This window comes from Netta rufina (genome assembly GCF_964035555.1).
Source record: "Netta rufina genome assembly, chromosome: 26".
In the NCBI taxonomy this organism is placed as follows: domain Eukaryota; kingdom Metazoa; phylum Chordata; class Aves; order Anseriformes; family Anatidae; genus Netta; species Netta rufina.
In genome coordinates, this window is record NC_140150.1 from 5,297,784 (window position 1) to 5,308,512 (window position 10,729).

General features: G+C 63.9%; 1 protein-coding gene across 1 annotated transcript; it reads left to right on the plus strand.

The window, feature by feature from the left end:
* Positions 1–6,110: 6,110 nt before the first annotated feature.
* On the plus strand, positions 6,111–8,258 carry SPDEF (SAM pointed domain containing ETS transcription factor; the record flags this gene model as incomplete). The annotated part of the gene is made up of 5 exons (XM_084302084.1): positions 6,111–6,558; positions 7,132–7,329; positions 7,417–7,464; positions 7,847–7,987; positions 8,080–8,258. The coding sequence occupies 5 exons, from the start codon at positions 6,111–6,113 to the stop codon at positions 8,256–8,258; spliced, it is 1,014 nt and encodes a 337-aa protein (XP_084158210.1).
* Between the last annotated feature and the right edge of the window lie 2,471 nt (positions 8,259–10,729).

A 10,729-nucleotide genomic window follows, 5' to 3' on the forward strand; every position in this document is an offset into this window, starting at 1 on the left:
TTTTCCTCCCTCCTCCAGGCAAACATCGGCAGTGGACACTTATCGGCCGGCTGCTCCGGGGTGAGCGGGATGGGGCTGCAAAACCCCCCTGGGACGCGGTGACATGGGTCCCAGCCAGCATGGGACGCATCCAGGCTGCACCGGGGTGTTCGTGCCTGGGGTTTTTTGGCTGACGCAGTAAAATTGTGGGGTTTTAGGGCATGGGAGAGTTCGGTTTTGCGTGCGCAGGAGAACCGCCTGAACCACCCCGCGTTCTTTACGTGGTTAAAAAACGACAGTAAATACCAGCTCGGGGTCTGTCTCGGTCAAAACAGCTTTTTCCTGCTTTTGCCGGTGCAGACAACCTGGGCCCGGAGTGCTGCACGTTCCCGCTGTGCCCCCAGCGCCCCTGCTCCTCCCTGCATGCAGCAGCAGCACGGACCTGGGGAGGAGAAGGTGCCAAATCCCAAATCCTGGAGCCCCTTCCCTGCAATTTTGGGCTGGTGAACAGAACGAATGGCCAAGGTCTTGGTGGCTCAGAGCATCCTCGCTCACAGCCTGCTGCCTCTGTTGTAAGCTGCATGTGGCTGCGCTGGTGCACGAGTCACCGGTGATGCTCCTGGTCCCAAAACCCCGGGGGATACTTCATGCCATGGGCTTCTGCCAAGCACTGCTGTGCACCCAGAGGGTCTCTGTGCCGCGGGGTCCAGCCCCAAAAGGAGCCTTCAGTCTTGCCCTGCGTGGCATCCCCATCCCTCGTGTGGGTGTCCCAGGTGGGAAGGGGTTAACGGTGCCCGACTTGCTCTGCTCCCCTCCTGGGACCGTTTTGGGTCTGAGCCCGGCACCTCGCTGCACCCCTCAAGGGTTAACCCCGCTTGGGCTGTTCAAACACCTCCAGCTGAGGTAAGCACACAGCCTGTTTGTTCAGGTAAATAAGGAAGGAATTAGATATAATGGCCAAAGGAGGCATTTGCTGACCGACCTGCGCTCGGCTGGGCTGCCCCTGGCCCCCTCGCGTCCCTCGGCGCGGCCACCACCGTCGTCCCTCGGCCACCGCCGCGTGCGCCCCAGCCTCGTCCCCGACCGCCCCCGTGCTGGGTGCCCGGAGCCGATGCGGCTCCTCCTGGCCACCGCGCTGCCACCGCGCTGAGCCGGGCAGGGTGCTGCTGCCCGCCCTCCCCGCCGGCACCGGGGCACCCCGCTGCGGGCCATGCCCACCCCGGCCACCGTGCCGAGCACCCCAGGGACGGCTCTGCCCGCCCGCCGCCGGGACCGATGCCTTTTCTGAGCTGCCCCTTCGAGGTAAGACCCCTCCACACCGTCCCCGTCCTTCCCGTGGGAGACTTTGGTCAGCCCCCTCCTGTGATCCCGGGAGGTTTGGCACCGGTTTGGGATGGGTTTGGGGATGTCCTCTGTGGGCATCCCGTCCTGCGGCTCCTGCTGCTGCCGTCAGGGCTCGGTGGGGACGTGGCTGTCCCCTGGTGTGAGGCTCCTGGGGCTTCTTGGGGTGGTGTCACCTGAAATCAAGGAGGGTTTGCGAATTCCTGGAGTAAGGATGGGGAGCCAGGGCACCTCCTGAGCACCCACCACAGTCCCTGTGCCACCTCCCCAACGAGAGAAGGTCCCGCAGAGCCCTGCACCCCCTGGGAGGCTGGGGGATGATGAATTTTGGGGGCACCACGTGAGCGATGGGAACTGGCACCCTTTATGGAGGTCTCAGGCTGCCAGCGAGGCGCTGCGAGCTGAGGGGCACCCGCAAAGTGCTTGGAGCCCTTTTATCAGACCTGCGCCTTGTTGGAGCTGCGGAGCTTTTCTGGATCTTATTTTTTTTTCCCAGTGCTCAAGGCACATTGGCTCTAGGTTCGGTTTTTATGGTTATGCTCGGTTGGTGAAAGACAAACGCCACTCGGCTGCCAAATCCCCCACAATACGGCCTTTCTCATGGGCAGGGAGCCGCCGGGGGAGGAACGTGCTGCTATAAATAGGGGCTCCCTGGCCCTGCATGGGGAACACCAAGCTCTGCTGCTCACCTGGGGGACACCGAGCACTGGGGCTTTGCTCTGGCCCCCAGCAGGCTGTGCCAGCCCCCCCCTCCCCGCTGCTGTTTGCCTCCTTGCGCCAGTGGCCAGGGCAGCCTGACCTGGGGCACAGGCACCCGTGGGGACGCTGGTCCCCGTGCCAGCACCCATGCAGGTAACGGGGAGGGGGCTGGGGGGCACAGCAGGAGGCTGGGGGGCAGCTGGGGGGCTGCAGGACCCCGAAGTGGGCTTTGTCCCCTCTGTGCAGTGGGTTTGCCCCGAGTGGGGGTCTCTTGGCATAGCGAGACCCCTATCCATCACATCTCCACGAGTGCCACCCCAAGCCCCCAGCCCCATTTGGCAAATCCCCCCTCCCTGTGCGCAGAGGTGAGGGGGGTGCAGGGTACCACCGAGACGGGACTGGGGGCTGGGGGGGGGGGTGGCACGTGCTGGTGGGACCCCGCGGTGCTGGGAGCTGCCTCTGAGCACCCCGGTGTCTGCTGCCTGGGAAAAATAACGGGAAAACCTGAAAGCTGAAGGTTTAAAGGGGCTTGGGGGCAGAGAGGGGGTCGCTGGGTCCCCCATCATCACCCATCCCCAGGCCGTCAGCTGAAGGCAGGTGGGGAGGGGGAAGCCCAAAGGATGAGTTAAAGGGAAGTGCTGCCGGTGGGGACCTGGTGGCACAGCACGTCCCCGTCCCCGTCCCTGTCCCCATCCCACTGCCTGCCCCCTGCCCTGCCTGCTCTCAGCTCCCACAGCCCCGCGGGAGGATTTGGGGACATCCCACGCCCGGGGAGGGCTTTCGGAAGTGCCTGAGGATTTGGGGACATCCTGGGTGCCGCGGGCAGCACCACCTCTGCGCCCGGCCAACCTGTGCGGGTCCCACGGGGCTTCCTGAGCCGCGCTCTGGCACAACCTGTTCAACCGCGGATTTAGTCGTAATTAACGGGCCCATTGTTCGAGGGTGGGGGTGGATTTTTTATTATTTTTTTATTATTTTTTTTTAATTTTCCTTGCTTCCAAAGGCCAATCATCTGAAAGGTGCAGGTGTCACCGCTGTGTGCAGTTGCAGGTCGCGTTTGCCAAGAGAGCTCTGGGGCAGTGCAGGCGGGTTCCTTGTCCCCATCCTCACCCCCCTCAGCCACAGCCTCACCGAGCCCCCGATGGAGCTGAGACCCAGACGGGTGGATCGCAGCAGGGGCAGAGCTCTGAGCCCAGCAGGGACCCGGAGCTGCCCCAAACCCTGCACCTGGCAGAGCCCTGCAGCCCCCCAGTGCTTCTCACTCCGAGGGAAGGCACCGCTTGGTTTTCTTGGCAATTTGGGAAGGTGACGTTAGGGTTAGAAGGACCTGGGCTGTTGCGGTGCCCTTCAGCTGTGGCTGCTGCTGTGCTACACAGGAGATTTTTCCTCCTTGCTCTGCTCCAGGCTCTGCCAGGCAGCAATGGGAAACGAGCCCTGGTGCTGTCAGCTCGGCCCCGTGCCGTGCATCCCCTTGGGGCCGGGGAAAGCAGGGAGCAGGGGCACCCCGCACCCATCCCAGCTGCCACCCACCGGTGTCCGCAGCAGGGCCCAGCACAGGGTCCCTTGTTTCAGGGCTGGGTGGCTGAGTTTTGCTCCAGGACCTGAGAAAACCCCTGGGGGCTCCATCCTGGGCTGGGGGCTGCTCCTTTGCCCTGTGCCCCGGAGCTTCTCCTCCGCGCTGCGGGCACCCGGCTGCGTGGCGGGGCCGTGCGCCCGAATCCGCGCTCCCGGGAGCCTGGGAAGCCCGGCGGGCTTTGCGAATTCGGTGGCACTTGTTTGTTTAAAAAGTGTCGCAAGAGCTAAGTCCCTAATCGCTTCCTCTCTTGCCCCGAGCAGCAGGACGAGCGCGGGGCCACGCTGGCGTGGCTTCGCCGCGGGCGAGCTGCGGGCGCTGGCAGCGTGTGCGCAGGGCAGGGAGCGCTCGGCGGGGCCGCTGTGATTGCCGGGGTGGCCCCAAATAAACCAGAGGGGAGCACGGAGGGGTTTTGGGGAGCCGTGCGTGTCGGTGCTCCCCACGAGCATCTCGGTGCCCCGGGATGCACCTCCGGCTCTCGTTTTCCAGGGAAAAGCAAAAAGGGAGAGGAAAGGGGAAAAAAAACCCTCCCAAAACGGCTTCTTAGAGCAAACAGGTCCCCACCCAGCCCGGCCGCCTGCGTGCCAGAGCGGGAGAAAGTCAAACAAAGGCCCCCGCCCTGAGAGTACAGCACGTTTTGTCGGATGATTGCTCAGGCTTTCGGGGCCACTTTCCCAAGGGATCGGGGCCTTCTTGTCCCAGCTGGGGTAGGAGGGGACGGGATGGGGACGGCTGCGTTGCTGCCACCCCGCTGCCTCCCTCCTGCTCCTCCTCGTGCCCGTCCCGTGGCTGCGGCAGCTCGATGCCCGAGGGAGGGGACTGCCTGGGGGCTGCAGGTCCCAGGGGAGGGCACGGAGGAGCCCCCGGCCCCGGTGTGCCCCACAGGGGTCTCGTCCCCGTCCCACAGCCGGTGCTTTGCAGGCTGGAGCCGTGCAAGCTGTTGCCGCGTCTCCTTTGTGCCGGCAGCAGCGTGGGGCTGGATTTAAGGCTGATCTGTTAAAGCTCTGCCTTTAATCCAGAGCAAATAAACGAGAGGTTTGGAAGCGGGCGCCATCTCTCAGGGAAACTGCCCGGGAGGTGGGAGCAGCCCCGCAGTGCAGGCACGGCTTCCTCCCCCTCCTCTTTGGGTGCCCATGGCTCCTCCATGGGTTTTCCCAACATTTTTTTAGGGTTTTGCCAAGGGTTAAACACGTCCCTGTGAGCAGCATGTGGCCGGTCCTCCCCGTCACCCTGCCGGTGCTGTGGTGCCTAACGGGGGCTGTTAACGAGGTTTAATGACCCCCACACTGCCTCTGGGAGCTGACCCATGCCCAGCTACAGAGGGAGCAGCGATGTGGGGATGAGTGGGGTTTCGGCAGGTTTTTGGCACGCCAGGAGCTGTGGGGACGGTGACAACAGCTTGGCTACCTGGGCTCAAGGGACTCCTGCAGGAACTGTAGGATTGCAGGAACTCCCAGGGCCAATTTTCCTCTTTATTCCTTTAAACCCTTCCTTTTCCCCTCACCGGGGTTTAGAACAGATGGGGAAACACCTCACACCAGCCGCTCTGCCCCCTTCCCCTTTGCCTCGTTTCCTTGGGTCCCTTCGGGGTCTTGGTGGTTTGGGGTTGGTTCAGGCTCTGCAGGCTCCTTTCGTGTTGCAAAAGCTGGGTAGCAGCGATGCTGCTTCTTGTGCTTCTAAAGAGCCCCAAGACTTTTTATTTTCGTTTTTAATTCTTGTGAAGAGAAATGCCCCGAGGCAGGCGAGGAGCTCGGCAGTGCCCTGGCCCTACCGTGCCTGTCCCCAGCCTCTCCCCTCGTGGCATCTTTCCCTTCCCAAAGCCTCCGGATGCCTCTCGGGGAGCTTTCTCCATGGATGGAGCCGTTCCCTGATGTTGCCATGGAAATTCAGCAGGCTCATCCTCTTCTCCGCAGCCTCCAGGGCTCCCCGCGTACCGGAGACAGATGGGGACGGGCCGATTTGGGGACTTTTTTCTCGTGGGAGAGCAAAAAGAAAGTTCTGGTCCGGGGGCTGGCAGCAGGTGGCTGAGGCCAGGTGCCCGGGGAGAAGCAGCTCCGGGTGCCGTCACCACCAGGGCACCCTTGGGTGGAAGCAGCAGGCGATGTTTTCCACGCACACCCACCTGCCTGCGTGGTTTAGGCATCCTCCGTCCTTTAACACCCACGGGCTGCCCTGCAGAGGTGCTTTGGGGACCCTACAGGTCCCGTGCAAGGGGCTCCAGCCCCGCTGGGACCCTCCTGCTGCAAGCCTGGTGCCCGAATCATGAGAAAACCCCAAAGCAGTGCCCGGGCTCCTTCCCCCCATAAAACAGGACATCCCCCAGCACCCCCAGATAAACCCGAGCCCTCCTTCATCCGAGGGCTCCCCTTTGGCGTCTCTTTGGAGGATTTTTTCCCCTCTAACAGGCTTAGTGCCTCCCTTTGTGCCTGCCGCCGGGGCTGAGCCTCTCCTCTCCTCTCCTCTCCTCTCCTCTCCTCCCCTCCCGGCAGGTCCGGAGCCAGCGCTGAGCGCAGGAGGCATGGGCAGCGCCGGCCCCGGGCTGACCGCTCTGCCCCCCGGCCGCCTCGCCCGGCCCGACGCTGCCCCCCTGCCACCCCCCTGGGACCCCAGCGCCCACCCCTGGGGCTGCCCGGACAGCCCCAGCCCCCCCAGCACCCCCGAGCAGCCTCTCCCAGCCTTCTGCCTCCACTACTTCGACATGCTCTACTCCGAGGACATCGCCTGGGCTTCCAAGGGCACGGGGGAGACGTCGCAGAGCGGTGCCCCCGCGGGGCGAGGCGAGGCGCAGAAGGAGCCCGAGCAGTGCCCGGTCATCGACAGCCAGGGTTTGGGGCTGGGGGCCGAGGGGGACCTGCAGGGAGGCCTCCCCTTGGAGGAGCACTCGCTGGAGCAGATGCAGAGCATGGTGGTGGGCGAAGTGCTGAAGGACATCGAGACGGCCTGCAAGCTCCTCAACATCGCCGCAGGTGGGGTGCGCGCCCGGCGGGGTGCCCCCGACCCTCCCCATGGGGTGGGAGTGGGGTCAGTGCCGTCCCGGGAGGGATGTGCCTGGGCTGCAGGTCCCGATGCATTCACAACCCCAAGCATCACTCCAGAATGGGGCTGGTTGCTAAAATAAAACACCCCTCACCCCTGGTGGCTCGGGGAGAAGCTGAGCCCTTGCTGCGGGGTGCTGGTGTCACCCCGGGGTGCTGCAGACAGGAGGGAAATGGGGAGGAAAAAGCAGGACTCTTTAAAAATCCCATTTTCCCTGGGAAATTGGGTGCAGTTGGATGGGTGGGTGAGGCTGGGGACAGCCCGGAGCAGGGAGCTGCTTGGGGTGTCACCGCCACAACGCCAGCAGCTTGGGGATGCGCGTAGCTCCGTGCGGGCTGCCCGGCCCCTAAAGGATTTGGGGTGGCGCAGGGAGGGGGGTCCCCAAAGCGAGGGAGGTGGCACGGGGACGGTCCCACCACCACGGGGTGCTGGGGGAGGCTGAGAGCGGGGTGCCCCTGCATGGGGCTGGGGGGGCTGTGCTCACCGCCCGGCCCCGACCCCAGACCCCGCGGACTGGAGCCCCGGCAACGTGCAGAAGTGGATCCTGTGGACGGAGCACCAGTACCGGCTGCCGCAGATCGGGAAGTCCTTCCAGGAGCTGTCGGGGAAGGATCTGTGCGCCATGTCCGAGGAGCAGTTCTGCCAGCGCTCGCCCGTCTGCGGCGACGTCCTCCACGCTCACCTCGACATCTGGAAGTCCGGTGAGGTGCCGGGGACCTGGGGGAGCCCGGAGCGGGAGGTGCTGTGCTGGGGGAGAAGCCCTCTGACCGCCTGCTCCTCCTTTCCAGCCGCGTGGATGAAGGAAAAAGCCGCCCCAGGGGACGTGAGATACTGCGGTGAGTTCTGCACGGGCTCAGCTCCACCAGCTGGACAGGGAGCCCGGCCCTTGATGTGGGTCTGGGGTGGTGGAGAGGCTGCTCCCTGCTAAGTTGCAATTATCCCTCGTGGTGGCATCCGTGGGATTGCTTTCCCTCTGCCCGAGGGCTTCCTCGTGGTGCAGCAAAGGGGGAAAAGCTGCAAGAAGCGCGCCGGCCCCATCCTGCAGCCGTGCATCCTTGTGGGGCTGCAGGAGGGCTGCACGGAGCAGAAACCAGTGCCCCCAGTGTCCTGGGCTGTGGATGGAGCTGCAGGCACCGAGCTGGGCTTTCTGGCAGCCCCTGGGCAGCGCAGGGCAGTGGGGTCGCTCTCCCCAGCCTCACCTGTCCCCGTCCCTTCCAGGGGGTGACACCAGCTGGGCGGACAGCGAGGTGGACTCGTCCTGCGCCGGCCAGCCCATCCACCTCTGGCAATTCCTCAAGGAGCTGCTGCTGAAACCCCACAACTACGGGCGCTTCATCCGCTGGCTCAACAAGGAGAAAGGTGGGCAGGCAGGCGGGCACCACGGCGCCCCCAGGGCTGGGGAAGGGGGCGAGGCGGTGACCCCAAAATTCCCGTCCCCGCTCCCCTCGCAGGCATCTTCAAGATCGAGGACTCCGCGCAAGTGGCTCGTCTGTGGGGCATCCGGAAGAACCGCCCGGCCATGAACTACGACAAGCTGAGCCGCTCCATCCGGCAGTATTACAAGAAGGGCATCATCCGGAAACCCGACATCTCCCAGCGCCTCGTCTACCAGTTCGTGCACCCGGTCTGAGCGGTGCAGGAGGGGCAGGGGACCCCCCGCCGCCTCCCTCTGCCTCCCCGACCTCACGAACCAGCATCCAGCGCTTAAGGACCGGGACTGGGGTACCGGGAGGCTCAACCCCAATGGACACGGACCGCAGGGACCCCCTCGTGCCCAGACCCCAGCCTCGGAGCGGGGACGAGCCTCCAGCTCCGAGGCCACCCCCGGCGTGCCCAGCTCCGGGGCCAGGACCCTGCACGGAGCCTTCGTCTCCTGGCTGAGGGTGGCTGTGGATTTTGGGGCGGGCGGAGGAGACAGGGGCATGACCGGGACAAAATAAGGGCTGATGTGTTTGTGGCTGGGGTGGGGGCTGCCCGAAGCCTTGGTGCCTTTCAGCAGGGATCAGGGTGGGAGCGTGGACACCCCGGTGTCCTGCCTGCGGGTGTCTTGTTGTCCCCACGCGCCGTCCTCCCTCCTCTGCAGCCTTGGGCATCAGCAGGACACGGGGCCAAGAGCAGCCCCCAGCAGGAGACCCCAAAATCCTCACAGCATCGCTTGTCCCAGCACGGGGGGGACCACCAGGATCACGCTCCCCTACAGCCAGATCCTGTCCCCATGCCACCACCGGGCCAGGCTGTGGGACCTGTCCCCTTTGGCGCTGGTGACCCCGTGCACTGCAGCAGGGCTGCTCCGGATTCACCCCAAAACCCAGCTCCGGGCTGTTGGGGATGGGGCAGGGGGGATCTGCCCCTTGCTGCAGCTCGGCCCTGAGGTGCCAAGACTGGGACCACCCAAATTTTGGGCCTCAGGATAGCAATTAGGTTCATCCCACAACCCCAGGCAGGGGCTGCAGGTGGCAGGGGAGGACAAACCTGGGCACAGGGCACGAGTGGGGCCGGTGGCTGCGGATCTGCCCTGTGCCGGAGCAGCCGGGTAATACAGGGACGGGCACGTTGGTGTTGCCCTAAGGGGGGATCCCTCCAGCTGCCGGCCACCCGCACCCACCAGTGGGTTCCCAGTAGGACCAGTGGGCTTGAGGCCCCAGGAGGGAGGCGTCCCCCCCGTCACTGTGTGCACTGCCCCCATCTGCGCCGTGCGTTTCCCAACAGGAGCAAATTGTGGGCTCAGGACCTCGGCTCTGACCCCTTCTGGGCCAGGTCCCCAGCCCCACGGGGACCCCCGAAGGCCCCAGGTCCCAGCCCTGGGCTCCTCCCTAGATTTTGGGTTTTATTTTGCCCTCCCGAATCCTGCCTTTAGGAACAGAGAGCTGCCAGCTCTGCTGCTTCCCTCCGGGACACGGATCCGAAGCGCCGCTCTCTGAGCCAGGACCTGGACGCAAAGCCAGGGACTGTTGAAGCTGCACATTTCACAAGGGTCTAAGTTACCTGGCAATGTTGACCTTTTATATTATAATTGTTATTTGTTTATTTTTCTTTCTGGTTTTGGCTGGCAGCAAGCTGTGGTTCAGGTTCAAACGGAAAGGGTGGAAGGGAGGCCCGGAGACCTGTGAGATGCTTTGTGCGGGGTTAAAAGAAGAAAGCCCGGGCGTTTGGGCTGCTCCTTTGTGTTTAACTGAACCGAGCTGCCTGGAGGTTTTTGGGCTGCCTGTTTGGTGCTGCTCACACGTGGAGGAGTGGACTTGCTTTGAACGGCCTCGCAGCCTCCCGGCCGGGATGGAGACTGAAGCTGCTGGAGGACGGCGAGGAGGAGCAGGGGAAGGAGGAGAGCAGCCTTCGCCTCTGGAAAAGGGAACAAAAAAAAAAAAAAAAAAAAAAAAAGAAATGGGGGAAAAAGTGAAATGTGTCTTGTGATTTTTGTGTGTGCAGGGGGGACGGGCTGGAGGTGCCGGTTGGACCCTGAGGGTGGCTTTGGTGGTGGTCCCCAAATCCTGTGCCAAAATCCCACCCAGAACTCATTTTGGGGAGGCAGCTCCGGGCTGCGTGGAGGCACGGGGCGTTCTGCCGGCCCCCCAGGGGGGCTGACCACCTTCCTGGCAGCTTGGGGGGGACGCTGGGATCCCAGCCCTGCAGAGAAGCAGGTGAAATGTCAGCTGTGTGCCAAGAAAAACCCTTTTTGTCCTCTCACCTGGGGTTGTTTCACTGCTGCTCTCAGTGGGCGCAGGAGCAACGCTGCGCTCAGGCAGCCGGCACCGCAGGGTTTCTCCCCAAGCCCTGGCTGCTCCAGCCCATAAATAGGGGATAAATCCCATTCCCCCACCCTCTCCCGCTCCCTCCACCCTGCTGCATGCAGCTGCTGCTCTTTCCCAGGGCGGCCCTGGCCCTCTGGGCATGGGAAAGGGGCTGGCGACCCACAGGTTGATTTTCCCAAGGTTTTAAGGCTTGCAGCAGGGCTCTGCCCGCTGTGCCAGCATCGGCTCGCTGCTCTGGGGCCTTCCCATCTCCCATTTCTACTGGGAAGCACTGGTCAGAGCCCATTGCCTTTGCTGGCCCTGGGGATGCTCCCCAAAAGCAGGTTTACCTTGAATCCCCCTGTGGGCTTCT